At 38.7% G+C, this 15062-nt stretch overlaps 1 protein-coding gene and 1 long non-coding RNA gene across 3 annotated transcripts in view; one reads left to right on the plus strand and one right to left on the minus strand.

Annotated features, from left to right (window-relative positions):
• LOC135276047 (uncharacterized) overlaps positions 1 to 15062 on the plus strand; it is a 142493-nt gene that overhangs the window by 43445 nt on the left and 83986 nt on the right. The window lies entirely within an intron of this gene.
• Positions 1 to 15062, minus strand: part of MUSK (muscle associated receptor tyrosine kinase) — a 127708-nt gene that overhangs the window by 34980 nt on the left and 77666 nt on the right. For both annotated transcript variants that reach the window (XM_064379005.1, XM_064379002.1), the window contains one exon: positions 3803 to 3809. In XM_064379005.1, coding sequence (XP_064235075.1) covers positions 3803 to 3809 — 7 coding nt within the window. The remainder of the gene's footprint in view (positions 1 to 3802; positions 3810 to 15062) is intronic.

Consider the following 15062-nt stretch of genomic DNA (forward strand, 5'->3'; position numbering starts at 1 on the left):
TGCTGGGGCTCAGAATACAGTACCGCAAAGTGAAGGCCTAAGAAGCTGCCTCAGAAACAGCCTCTCTGACCTTCTTCTGCCCTCCTGTCTCTCCTCTCTTTCTCCCCCAAGGCAATCCTTTCACACTAGAATCCCTCTTTACCAAGACAGATCGTAGACACCAGAACCCTCCAGGCCAGCCATGAAACCTAAACATTTGCTCTACCCACCCCCAGCTTTTCTGTGTAACACCTGGCCATAAAGAAATTCAGACCCTCATTCCAGAGAGAGCCTACCTCTTACCTGGGAGGAGGGGGTGTTGCACAGAGAGGCTAAGAAAAATCTGAACAGGCAGGATGGGCTAGTTTCCCCACTCAGTCTATTAGCATTAGATCATACCCTTTGTGTCTAATCATATTTCTACACAGCTGTTCATATTTCATTGAACCTGCATAAAAATGTATTGCTTCCCCTGTATCTTCAGGTCTTCATTCTGAAGGGTCCCATGTTATGTAAAACTATGATCAAATAAATTTGCTATGCCCTTCTCTTGTTAACCCATCTTTGTTAAACAGGTGTCAGCCATGACTCTTAGGATGGGAAGGAAAGGAATTAACACCCGTCCAGCTCCTACGCTGTGCTTTTAGAAACTAGATAATAAGTAGTAACCAGAAATATCTCAAACTGGTTTACAAAATGGCCTCACGTGTTGATGTACTATCTCGGCATAAAGGCAGAGATGAATGACAGCATGTATGACCCTTTACACTTAACAGAAAAAACTCCACCATGTAAAAGTTAAATATTTCCCAGTGTCTCTGAGCTGAGAATTATTTATGCAGGTTTTGCTGTCATGTGTTAACTATTCAGTGATGCTGTTCTTCATTTTCCATGAGTATTTTAAAAAAGAATACACATTTATGTTTAATTATATATCAAAATACATTTTTTTTAAAAATTGGAAACTAAGAAAAAGTACACAAAAGAAAAATTAATGAAAATAGCCTCAGAGATAAGGATTACTAACAATCAACTAACAGTGAACCCCTCTGTCTGAATTTCTGCTGCTGCTTTTAATAACAGCCCTGAAAAATCTTTGGAACAACCTCAGAATGACTTAATAGTATTGAATTCTCAGTAGTTTTACAGTATTAAGTATATAATGCAAACAAAACAAAACAAAACAAAAGAAAAAGACGATAGGTTTTGAATAGAAATGAGAAGATCTTGGTTTTAGTTTTGTTTTTTCTTCCTAACAGCTTGATGACCACTAGCCTATAAAAACCCTTTATGTGCTGGAAAAAAAAATACACATACAAAGTATACGATTATTATTAGTTTTCTACATTTCATTTCCATGATTTTCCTGTGATGATTAAGGACTTGGCTTTGGTAGTGTTTTCAGTGCTTGGATTAGCTCTAAAAGGTAAGGCACACACAAGACCATCTCTCTCTCTCTCTTTCTATGTATGTATGTATGTATCTATCTGTCTATCTATATTTATATAGATCTGAATCTGTTTATGTATCAACTACCTAGTTATAGTTTCAGTGTTTCAACCACTTCCTTTTTCCTCTCCTTTTGTGCAGAAATATAAACCTTAAATTTTATACAGTGATCAAATTTTAGATGCAAGACACAAAGGCAAACTGGGACATTTTGTTGCTCAACCCCGTAAATCTCTCACTTCACACATTTTAAAAAGGAGCTCGTGGCAAGAACTGGGGAGTGAGATGAATGCCAATAATTTGCATTGGTGTCTTCTGCTGTCTTTTGTAAGTGACAAGACCCCTCCATGTCCAGCTAAAGTTGTGTTTCTCCGCCTGCAGTTCTTGGGACGGCTGATGGGGCAACACTAGAAGCAGCTGGTCCTGTTGCTTATTTGAACAGTGGGACAGAGGTCACAGGGATCTGTTCACAGAATGCTGGTCATTTTGGAATGACCAGCTAGACTAGCTTCTAAAAATGCTAGTTAATACCGCGCATGGAGCTAGTCCCTCTCTTGCCTCCTTACAACCTAACCCAGTGGACTTCTCTTTCAGTAAAGTTCCCTTTCTTGTAGAGGCAACAATGGATATTTGATCTCAGATCTCCTTTTTAACTTCTTTTATAACAGACAACCCTATGTGTTCAAAGGGAGTAGGTAAAGAATTCTCAGTGCACCTCTTGCTCCTTTTTCTCTCTACTTTGAAATGTATGAATCACATTCAATAGAACATTTTAAAATGTTATCTTCAAGTTTCTATGAGGGAGATGTCTACTCCTTTTGAACACATAATACTTTGTCCAAGGGCATTCCAGATGACCAGCCATGGCATGTTTGTGTTATGACAACCCCACGGCTCTGGTGGAAACTCCACACCTTACTACCCTCCCTCCCTGGCACAGGCACACTTGATAGCTGTACCTCTCCTCTGGTTCAGAAAATCTTCCCTTTTTTAGCAACTGCCTTATCTCTCCTTGAACTTTCCCAACAAAGGTAATGACAGATTCTATGCCACTTCCAACCTTCAAAGCAAACGAGAACTGCTGCTATTCTTTTGTGTCTAGTGTCTTTGTACATAATTCATTCTCTAAGGGAGGGATCAGCGAGTACTACCCACAAGACAAATTTGGCCTGTTGCCTGGTTTTTAGAAAGAGGGTTTTTAAATGGCACTTTTTAAAATTTTAGTTTAGATAAACCTAAAATTAATGAAAATTATTAAAGCAGTATTTAGATTAAAAAATCAACTAAGAATTTTTTCTTTTTTTTTGAACTAAGAATTTTTGATACCACATTAACACGTTGGATTGTGGTCAATTATGACAAATCACTACTTCATAGTTAAAACTATGAAGTTTAATTTTTCATATAATATATATCATGATTTTCAGAGCAATATATATATCCAAATGGTATTTCTTAAGACTTTTTTTAACAGTAAAACTTTCTTTAAAAAGTTTTTTTTAAATTAAAAGAACTGTGTTTTTTTAATTGTGTACTACATGATGTTTTAAAATATGGACACGTTGTGGATGACTAAATTGAGCTAATCCGACAAATGCATTACCTCACATACTTACCATTTTCTTATGATGAGAACACTTAAAGTCTATTCTCAGTGATTGTCAAGAATACAATACATTGTTATTAATGATAGTTACTATACTAGAAATCTCTTGAACTTATTTTTGCTATCTAACTGAAATTTTGTATCCTGCTGCTTGTTTTTAAACATAGCCTATGTGTTAAGAATGGTGCCTTAAAATTAATTACACTTCGTAGAGCTTTATGAAAGTCTGTTTTAATAAGTACTGCAAATAAAACACTATAAGTTGCAAAATGTTATAAGGGATACCTCCTTATATATAGGATAGAGCTAGGAGAGAGAGTTTGGCAGTTCTGGGTCTCATTTCTAACTTCATCATTTACTAGCTGTGTAAGTCACTTGAACTCTCCAGTTCAAAGAAGCTTTCTTAGGATTTTTTTCCCTGTAAAATAGAGATAATATTAGTACCTATTCCATGGGGATGTCTTGAAGATAAATTTAAATAATGCATATAAAGCTCAGCATAGTGCCTGATCCATAGTAAGTATTCAGTAGAGGTTACCTGTCATTTAGTCATACTTACTAAAAGGATTAGAAATTAGAAAGTTTCTAAAACGTTACAGTGCTCAGCAAATAGTAGACACTCAATGAATGGCATGGCAAATAAAAACACACTCCACTGCACTCCAGCCTGGGCAGCACAACAAGACCCTCTCTCAAACAAACAAAAACAAATAACAGACAAAAACCCCACAAAACAAAACATTGGAAACATTGGTAACAGTTTCTTACCTCCATTCTATTAACAGGAAAGGAAGTTCCCACAGGAAGTCCAATTAAAGGGGAAAAGAAGGAAAGTTAGTACATTTTCATCTTATGGTTTGGAAGAGATTATTTTGATACTACTGATTTCTTAAGTTTCTGAAAAGTCCTCTGCTTCTGCTAGGAGGCCAGATACTGCATTAATGGGCAGATTTAGAGGAAATTAAGAAAATATTGAGTATCTTTAGGAAGCATGTTCTTTTCAAACTGAGTTGATCATGGGTAACATCCATCAAGGAAATATCTAAGCTCAGAATTTCCCTCCATTAGCTACCCAGGGACTTTGCATTAAGAAAAAAAGATGTGAAGGTTAACAGAGAAATGCATAAAGTAGACTTAAAGGAAAAATAAGGCAAATAAAAAAGAAGATGAGAAGAGAGAGGGTGGAAGAGAAAGTAGAGGGCAATGGTTGTTCTCATAGATCTGGCTGCCTCAGGTGTGTGACCTGGGTAGCTGCACAGCATCCGTACTCAGCAGGGCCTCAGGCTTAATTTAATGTTCTGTTGTCACTACCTTGAAATCCTTACTGTTTTTTGAACACCTAGCCCTGTAGATTGTGTAGCTGCTCATGCTTACGGATGTAAAAACTCAGCACTCTCAGGAGACTATGCCTCTCTTCTGGTGGTGTGTGATTCCCAGGACAAAGGCCCCAGTTCAGACTCTCTCAAGGCATGAGAATCCTGGCAAGGGTGTAAGATACCAGCATTTCTGAGTTATTCCATTTTCTTTCTTGTAAATTAAAAACTTAACACACTTTACCAAGTGATTTATGATGACTTTGTCCTGTCCTCTCAACCCTCATTATGAAAGTAAACATATGCTTTGTCTAAAACCAATTTGCCACATTAGAATTTCTCCTAATGTTGAAGTCTAACTTATTTTTGAAGGTTTTGGATCCATTCAGGTGTGATTTGGGGGTGGGGGGATTTTTAAGGGCTCTAACATGAATTTCTCTGAGAGGTCAATCTTCTTAAAATACAATGAGTTTATATTTCTAATCATTCCCTTTTAGATTTGTGACGGTTAGTGACTACAAGGTTTTTATAATCTTGAGTATATAACTTATTTGAATCCTTATGGGATTTTTATTCAATGAGCCTGAAGAATATTTTAACTTGTATTTGAGGTTCAGGGGTACATGTTCAAGTTTGTTATGTAGGTAAACTCGTGACTCGGGGGTTTGGTGTACAGATTATTTTGTCACGCAGATACTAAGCATAGTGCCCAACAGTTGTTTTATTATTATTTTTTCTAATCCTCTCCGATCTCTAACCCTCTACCCTCAGGTAGGTCCCAGTGTCTGTTGTTCCCTTCTTTCTGTCCATGTGTTCTCATTATTTAGCTCCTACTGTAAGTGAGAACATGAAGTATTTGATTTTCTGTTCCTGTATTAGTTTGCTAAGGATAATGGCCTCCAGTTCCATACATGTTCCTGCAAAGGACATGATCTTATTATTTTTTATGACCACATAGTATTCCATGGTGTATATGTACCACATTTTCCTTATCCAATCTGTTATTGATAGGCATTTAGGTTGATTCCACATCTTTGCTATTATGAATAGTGCTGCAGTGAACATTTGCACGCATGTGTCTTTATGGTAGACTGATGTATAGTCCTTTGGATATATACCCAGTAATGTGATTGCTAGGTCAAATGGTAGTTCTGTTTTCAGTTATCTGAGGCTTTCCACAGAGGTTGAACTACTTTACACCACTCCAGCAGTGTATAAGAGTTCTCTTTTCTCAGCAGCCTCGCTAGTATCTGGGTTTTTTTTTTCTTTTGAGACAGAGTTTTGCTGTGTTACCCAGGAGGGAGTGCAGTGGTGTGATCTCAGCTCACTGTAGCCTCTACTTCCTGGGTTCAAGTGATTTTCCTGCCTCAGCCTCCTGAGTAGCTGGGATTACAGGCACATGCCACCACACCTGGCTAATTTTTTGTATTTTTAGTAGAAACGAGGTTTTGCCATGTTGGCCAGGCTGGTCTCAAACAGCATCTCTTATTTTTTAACTTTTTAATAATAGCCATTCTGACTGGAGTGACATGGTATCTCACTGTGGTTTTGATTTGCATTTCTCTAATGATTAGTGATATTGAACATTTTTTCATGTGCTTGTTGGCTGCATGTATGTCTTCTTTTCAAAAGTATCTGTTCATGTCCTTTGCCCACTTTTAAATGAGGGGGCTTTTTGCTTGTATGTGTAAGTTCCTTGTAGATTCTGAATAGTAGATCTTTGTCAGATGTATAGTTTGTAAATACTTTCTCCCATTCTGTAAGTTTCCTGTTTACTCTGTTGATAGTTTCTTTTGCTATGCAGAAGCTCTTAAGTTGAATTAAGTTTCATTTGTCAATTTTTGCTTTTGCTGCAGTTACTTTTGACATTTTCATCATGAAATCTTTGCCAGTTCCTATGTCTAAAATAGTGTTTCCTAAGTTATCATTCAGGTTTTTTTTTTTTTTTAACAGTTTTAGGTTTTATATTTAGGTCTATAATCCATCTTGAGTTGAATTTTGTATATGGTGTATGAAAGGGATCCAGTTTCAATTTTCTACTTATGGCTAGCCAGCTATCACAGCACCATTTATTAAATAGGGATTTCTTTCCCCATTGCTTGTTTTTGCCAGCTTTGTCTAAGGTTAGATGGTTGTAAGTGTGTGGTTTTATTTCTGAGCTCTTTATTCTCTTCCAGTGATCTGTGAGTCTGTTTCTGTACCAGTACCATGCTGTTTTGGTTACTGTAACCTTGTAGTATGGTTTGAAGTCAGGTAGTGTGATTCCTCCAGCTTTGTTCTTTTTGCTTAGGATGGCCTTGATTGTTTGAGCCCTTTTTTGTTTCCATATGAATTTTAGAATAGTTTTTTTCCAGTTCTGTGAAGAATGTCATTGGTTGTTTGACAGCAATAGCATTGAATCTTTAAATTGCTTTGAGCACATTAAACAGTGCTTTGTAATTCTCATTGCAGAGATCTTTCACCTCCCTGGTTAGCTGTATTCCTAAGTATTTATTCTTTTTGTGGCAATTGTAAATGGGATTATGTTTCTGATTTGGCTTGGCTATTGTTGTTGTGTAGGAATTTACTGATTTTTGTACATTAATTTTGTACCCTGAAACTTTGCTGAAGTTGCTTAACAGCTGAAGGAACTTTTGGGCAGAGACTATGGGGTTTTCTAGATGTAGAATCATGGCATCTGCAAACAGGGATAGTTTGACTTCCTCTCTTTCTATTTGCATGCCTTTTATTTCTTTCTCTTGTCTGATTGCTCTGGCCAGGACTTCCAATACTATGTTGAATAGGAGTGGTGAGAGTAGGCATCCTTGTATTATTCTGGTTTTCAGGGGGAATACTTCCTGCTTTTGCCCATTCAGTATGATGTTGACTGTGTGAAACCAATTTCTATACTTCAGTGGTGATGTATCAGGTTTTGGCAGAATGGAAAAAGTAGTCACAGATAGTATTAATTTGTTAACATTCCAGTGCCATTTTGAAAACCTTTTCAGAATTTTATGATTTTTACAATAAATTTATTTGGAAATGATGCATAATTTTGCATTTTAAAACTGGATCAATTAGGGCCAAACATGGTGGCTCATGCCTGCAATTCTAGCATTTTGGGAGGTCCAAGCGGGAAGATCATTTGAGCCCAGGAGTGCAAGACCAGTCTTAGCAACACGATGAAACCTCATATTTGAAGAAAATACAACAATTAGCCAGGCATGGTAGCACACACCTGTAGTCCCAGCTACTTGGGAGGCTATGGCAGGAGGATCACTTGAGCCCCGGCGGAGGTTGCAGTGAGCCGAGATCACATACCACTGCACTCCAACTTGGGAGACAGAGAGAGAGAGACTTTCTCAAAGCAAAACAAAACCTTTATCAATTAGATATCTTGATAAATAACATGGAATGGTGATCAAAAGAGGTATCCATTTTTCTTTATTTTCTTTTAAAATATGAGTATCTCACTAAACAGAAATGAGCTCTGAGAGTGTGCTAATTTGGTTAATGCATACATATGTATGTATGCATAATAATTAAAATATATATGTATCTCTCTTTTAATTTAATTAAAATATATATGTATCTCTCTCTGCCTCCCAGGCCCATATGTATATATAAAATATATAGAGAGTTCATAGACTCTTATAATAAATGAAAAGCAGCAAAGAGGCAATAATGATCAAAAAGTTCATTTTTAATGGAATAAATTTTATTCCACTAAATATTTTCAGCAGAAATTCAAAATTGTAAAGAAATGGTCTTTTATTTGACAAAATGGCTAAAGAATCATGCAAGTGTTCAGAATGAAGTGGAACAGAAAAAGACACAACGATATATAACAATCTCATTATTTCCTATATGTGATAAAGTATTAGCAATACGAAAATAAGTCATAAATACTCAGCCATAATACCCATATTATTTGGTAAAGATTATTATTTTTTTTGAGATAGAGTTTCACTCTGTCACCCAGGCTGGAATGCAGTGGCATGATCTCGGCTCACTGCAACCTCAGCTTCCTGGGTTCAAGTGATTATCCTGCCTCAGCCTCCAGAGTAGCTGGGCCTACAGGCACCCGCCACCATGCCCAGCTAATTTTTGTATTTTTGGTAGAGATGGAGTTTCACCATGTTGGCCAGGCTAGTCTTGAACTCCCGACCTCAAGTGATTGCCTGACTTGGCCTCCCAAAGTGCTGGGATTACATGTGTAAGCCACTGCCCCCAGCCAATGTTTCATTTTTAATTCTGAATTTTAAACATTAGTTGTCATGAGGCTAACTGAAATTGAGTTAAATGAGTTAAGGCAAACCAGTTTTGGAAGTTGATTCTGGGTGAATTAGTCTATTATAAACTTAGTACTAAGTTCATTCCATCAAAACAGCAGTATTTTTATTCCAGCTACTCACAGCATGGACCTCCTTGTATTTATTTGATATTTTTTCCACCAGCAGTTGGCACACTCTCAAAAAGTAAGACAAATGATTGTAGGAAATATGTGGACACACACACACACACACACACATACATAACTTGACATTTTTCCATGGAATTTACAAAAGAGCACAATCACCCCAAACTTTGTTGCAATTTGTAGGCCCTATAACCAGACAAACAGCTTTGGTTCTCAGCCCTCAAATAAAGATGGAGAGCATCTCAGCAAATATAAGGGGAAAGGGGAAGAATTATTTCCCTAGATCTTCTCATTCTTGAATGATACAATATATATAATAACAACACATCTCATGGAGTGATTTTTCAACTGCCTAAGAATTAAGAGACTAGGACTCAGAGACAAGGAAAGGGTTTGATTTGTCTTTGTTTTTTTAAAAAATAATATTACTGTCTAAAAAGAATTGCAACAATCTGAGGGCAGAGAGAGAGAGGGTCCAGGAGTAGATCTCCCCACCATTGGGACAGTAGGGACACGGGACTTTCCTGTGTGTTCAGTGGATGCTATGAAGGTATCTAAGTTACCAAGAGGACTGGACACCAGACAAAGAACCCCAGTCGTAAGCAATTGCAGGTTACCTCAATAGGGATTGAGATCAAGAAATGGGGATTATGAGAGGTTGAACCAGTAAAGAATCTCTCATATCAGTGCACTGTGCAATGCAGAGTCCTCTGAAGGAGCCTCCAAAGAACCTATATGTCCTAGGAGAGAGTCAGTATTCAAGTGCCTGCAATAGACAGACAGGCATTAAATGCCTGGATGCTGCACCTGCTGGGTTTCAATACCAGTTCTGCCATTTACTAGCTATGTCAGCCTGGGAACCTCTCTGGGCTTTAGTTTGCTCATCTGTGAAATGGAGATAATGAAAGTAACCATCTCATTGAGTTGTGATAATTAAATAAATTCATATATATATGTATATATAATATATACATATACATACATATATATATATATATATATATATATATATATAGCACCAGGTACTGAGAATGTACCTTGCAGCATTATTATTAGTCAGAGGAACAATAACAACAGAGAAAGAACTCAAACATATTCTATTTAGGAAGAGACATTTGCCTCCTTGTAAATCCTCTTCTCCTTAAATATGCCAGAGACAAAGAGGAACAGGAGGAAAGGGAGGAAGAGAAGGGTACACAACAGCAGCAGACCCATTTTGTCTACTCTCCATGTTCCTGAACGAAAGACTGGCTGGCCTTGTAGAGAGTGAAGCAGATGAGGTTTAAATTATATAAAAGAGGAGTTTTAAACTAGATCAGGTAGGGTTTTTAATCTCTAAACATTACCTGGACATTATGGAATCTGCCTCTAAGTCTGTAAAGCATTTGCTCTCGAGAGGGACAAGGAGATTCTAAAAAGCATAATTCCTCAGTCCCCAGTGGTTGGAGAAAACACCATTTTTCTCTGTGTACCTGTCAAGTTTAAATTGTTCAATACATTAGTTACACATAGAACCTCAGATCTTTGTTACCTCTCTGGTTCCTATTTATGAGTCATTTAAAGTTGTTCTGCAATCTGCAATGGACTTTAAAAACAAACTTTTGATCCAGAGTAGGGTTTTAGCCAATACTGAGCTCTAAAATTTTATCCATCTGTTAAATGGGTCCCTTTGCTTAGGGACAGAAGGCCACATCCTTCTAGCAGTAAGAAGAGCTGGACTTCTTTGTGAAATTTCTTTATACATAAGAATTAACAGACTCTGGGGTCACTATGAAGGAAACTGCACTGCAAGATGAATCTAAGATTTGCAGTACTCCAACTGCCAGATGAGTTGCTGGACAGTAGGTAAATCATTATACATTTTATACCTATTTCCATTCTGAAAAAAATCTAGTCGGTTCTCTTTCTTTTGCTGAGATAGGTAGGCTGGGGCTGTAGGATTGATGTTTTGATCGTCTAAGAGATGACGCCAATGATGTTTACTAATTATAAATTGGAGAGAATTTAAATTTTAGTGTACTGGGCAAGAGGCCTGCAAGAGTCTCTTAATTAAAATAACCAAAGGCTATGAAAGAGAATGAAGAGAACTCTATGTCACTGCTGAACTCAGGAAAGAAGTGCCTTAATGCCCTGAATCTCACGGCAATTCTGCCATTGTGCAAATAGAATAGTGGGAAGAAAGACATTGGAACGCTGGAAAATTCTTGCAGAGAAAATGGCATATAATTTGGAAGCATATAGGCAGATTCTAATGGCAGCTGAGCAGGAAGATCTATTGAAAAACAAGGGGACCAAGGTTATGTAAATGAAAAAGCCCTCCTTTTGTAATGTGGAGGAGGCTCCAAGAGCATGGAGATGAGCCAGTGCCAAAGAGAATCCAGCCATAGTACTTGGAAGGAGAGAATGAGCTTCTATAGGAAATGTCTCCACTTGCATTTTCTTTTCTTTTCCTTGGGGTGTGTGGCTCGGAGATGAGGAAGGGGTCCAAGAACCTTGCAACTATAAAGTGCTCTAAGCTCAGAATTCAGTTTTAAAAAATTCTCAAAATATCCAGCAGTCACCAAAATTTGTAATGTCTTTAAAATTATCTAGAAAAGTCAGTAAAAACATTGGCCCTCTTCTGAAACACAGTACTGCTCTAATATGAGAAAGCTGCCTGACTGTAAAAGAATACTTACCTTTCATGCCTAACTACAGAACATCTGGTAGCAATTTAGTGTGGCTACTTGCTGTGACTCATTTATCCCTTCCTCTTTTATTAAAAACAAAAACAAAACAACTTTAATTAATTTAAAACCAACAAAGCCAGCACAGAATGCCAGGGATGGTGTCTGTTTGGTTGATAAGAGCGCTCTCTACCTATGATGGTTGAGGCACTGCGTGGTAAAGCAAATCACGTGCTACTGTTCTGTTACCAAGCCTCAAGGGTTATCTTCAACATTGGGAGGAAACAGGAGTGTGGGTATCAGACATGCGAAAGAGCGTGAAACATGTCAGTACATTCAGTCAGCTATACTGAGTATGAAATAGAGTTCAAAGTTCCATTTTTTTTTTCTGTAGTAGTGTGAAACATCAACTCCTTTGAAATAAGAAAAATAAAATCATGTGGTCCATCTGGAGAGTTGGGAGACTCTAGTACTACCACATCAGATTTTTCTCTACTGCTCAGTTTAGATGATACTACCTATGTTCATCTGACTTTTAAACTTAGTGACCAGAAGGCTCAGACCCTGAAGTCAATTTAAAGAAGAGGCAATATAGAAAGTGGGGGTTGTTGGTAGAATGGGGAGTGGCTTACGTTAGAGGAGGGTGTGACCATAGGCTTGTCCATGTACTCTGAGACTGGATAACCATGGACCTAACTCTCTGATGAAAGATCTGTTGGGGCCATTGAGAATGGGAAATACAAATGTGTGTTTTATTTCTCTATCTCTCTTTCTCTTTTTTTTGAGATGGAGTCTTATTCTATTGCCCAGGCTGAGTGCAGTGGCGTGATTTCCGCTAACTGCAGCCTCTACCTCCCAGGTGCAAGTGATTCTCCTGCCTCAGCCTCCCAAGTAGCTGGAATTACAGGCATGCACCACCACACTCGGCTAATTGTTGTATATTTTAGTAAAGACGGTAGTTCACCATGTTGGCCAGGCTGTTCTTGAACTCTTGACCTCAGGTGATCTGCCCACCTTGGCCTCCCAAATTGCTGGGGTTACAGGCGTGAGCTACTGTGCCTGGCCTGTATTTTTCTCTTCTGAATCCCTGTGTCCATTTTGGTGGTCTCCAGCTATCCTAGGACTATGCTTACTACAGGGATCATGGGCTGTCTTGCTCATCTCTGCCACAGGGACAAGGGTTCTGATGACAAAGAGAAGGCATCTTGCCAAATGCCCAGCATCCTGGCAAGTTTACTTCGCAACTTGAGCCTTGTGGGGTTGTGACTGGAGGGGAAATGCAACTTCCTGGTTCGTAGAGAGAAGTTCCAAAAGGTTTTCTGACTCCTTTTGATGACTAACAGTAAATGTAAATGAGTCAGAAAGAAATATATCACATTTCTCAAACAATGCATAAGGATTTGTGCAGACACATGGAAGGGTTTTGGAAAAATGAAGGCTGATCTTTATTTTTTGTTGTCCTTCACACACTAGAAATATCATTAGACATAATCCTAAGCATAAGCATAAGATCAGCTTTTTCCATTTCTGGTTCTCCTGCTGGGAAGGGCAAATAAACAGATGGAGTAGAAGTTTCAAAGGGAAACACGAGGGAAGTGGCAGATGGGGCTGTTGACTACTAGGGATACTAGTCACACTAGTGAACACTGCTAGAACACTAGGAGAGGATGGAGATGGCTAAATGAGACAGCAGAGTTTGGCATTAAGGAAGCATTGCCAGAATGGCAAAAGATCCTGACTTGAAGCTCTGGACTTCTGGCCAGCCTCATCGGAGGCCAGATGAGAGAGGGGCCAAAAGCAGAAATGCAGAAAGCGGATGCCATATTCAAGTTCTGGGAGATCTGGGGAGCATAAGACCATGCTTCTTTCAAATGACCCTGAATGAAGGAGGCTCCAAGGATCCTTTTTTCATCTAAGTAGCCTCATTTTCCTAAAATATCAATCCAGGGAGCACCCCAAGGTAGGGAGGTAGTTTCCGCAGTGATTCCAGAGGGACCTTCGTGGGGCTTCTAGCAGGTCTAACTCACAAGAGCAGGTCAAAGAGGAAGCAGAAGATGTCTCATGGGAGTTTGGAAGTCTCGTTCAATCATACTCATGACACACCCTTATTGGATCTGTCTGGGGAAATTTTGGGAAAAGTCAGGGAGTGTCAGTTCCCCTCATAATCAGTGAGATTCAACCAGAAAAACAAATCAGGGGTTGGACAAAAGGATCTTATTCCAGGGAATAACACTAGACGTGTAGCAGTTTTGTAGTTAATAGACATGTTTCTCATTTGTCGCATACACTCTAGACCTTTTTAGTCTTTTCCTTTCCCATTTTTCAGTTTTTGAGTAACAACTCTCATTTGTTTACTTGACTCTGAACATTGTACAGCACTATGATTCTGTACATGGTTAGATTTAATTGTTGCCTTTTTAGTTCAGAAGGGCAAAGTCCCAGGTCCCAGTTATAGGTTAACCCTCTCCTTATGCTGCCTTCTCTACCTCTACCCAAGTTCCTTGAATAGCTACTGTAAATATATCCCTGTCCAGAATGGCTTCAAGCCTCACTTCCAGGATGCCCAACTTCTTCCCATTCTAAAGCTTACCTCCATCACATTGCCATTGTCAAGTTCATGAATAATAGTCAAGTCATAGCTGGTTCTAGTCTACACAACTATTATTCCTACAGAGATGAGTGCTCTTCCTAGGCGCTTACCTCTGCTGCTGTAGCAGATTGCAAGCTGCTCTCTGCTGCCACATCCCAATCCTTGCATTGCTCCCACCATCCCTTCTGCCATGCAAATTCCACTGTTATTTTTCCTGGGCGGCCATTGCTGATTGTCCCCATCCTCACTCTGGTCTTTCTCAACACTGATATCTAAGAGGACCTCTCCCTACACCCTAGGACATGGCCTTCCTATGCCGCCTGTCTCAGACCTTTAGGCTCTTTCTACTACTGGAAGATACCATTTCTGGAAGGTTACAGATTTCCATGTTGGTGTTCTATTTATGGAGTTGGATCAGGTTCTCATTTGGGCTAGGACAGGGATGAAGAGGTGATGTTGCTGTGTATAGTATGGTGGCAATCATGCCCCATAGTCCTTTCAGCATCTTAAAGATTGTGTCCATGGGATGAATCTCCCCTTGTGTGGTGTAGATATACCCATTTTATTAGGTTTCCCTCCTTAGTGGTTATAGCATTGCCTTTACAACAACCTTTGTACTTATGATGAGTAGGCTCTAAAAATTACTGCGCTAAAAGTTGGGGGAGATTCCTGACCACCAGCCCTTCCAGCTTGGTATGCTGTGAAAAGGAGGAAGGCAGGGAGATTAAAAATTTGGATATTTTATAGATTTTATAGATTCCTTTTCTGAACCCTAATTCTAGAATAGAAGTGTATTGATCAATTAAGGAAAAAGCCAAAAGCAGATGGAGTTTTTCTAACTTCTTATTTAGGATACTATAAGAAAAACACCCCATAGGGATCCCTTACTTTGACATGGATGGCTACATTAATGTGAAATGGAGGCATGACAATGTTGGGCAGATAGTAGAACTGAGTTAGCAAGCCCAAATCTCTCCTGAGTTCTGTATGCCTTGAAGGTGATTTAGAAGTTGCTTCAGACCCCGTGAGGAATACTCAAGGAGCTGAGTTAGAATTTAGC

The sequence above is a fragment of the Aotus nancymaae genome, unplaced genomic scaffold (genome assembly GCF_030222135.1).
Source record: "Aotus nancymaae isolate 86718 unplaced genomic scaffold, 86718_ANA_hifiasm-v0.15.2.pri h1tg000003l, whole genome shotgun sequence".
Taxonomy (NCBI): domain Eukaryota; kingdom Metazoa; phylum Chordata; class Mammalia; order Primates; family Aotidae; genus Aotus; species Aotus nancymaae.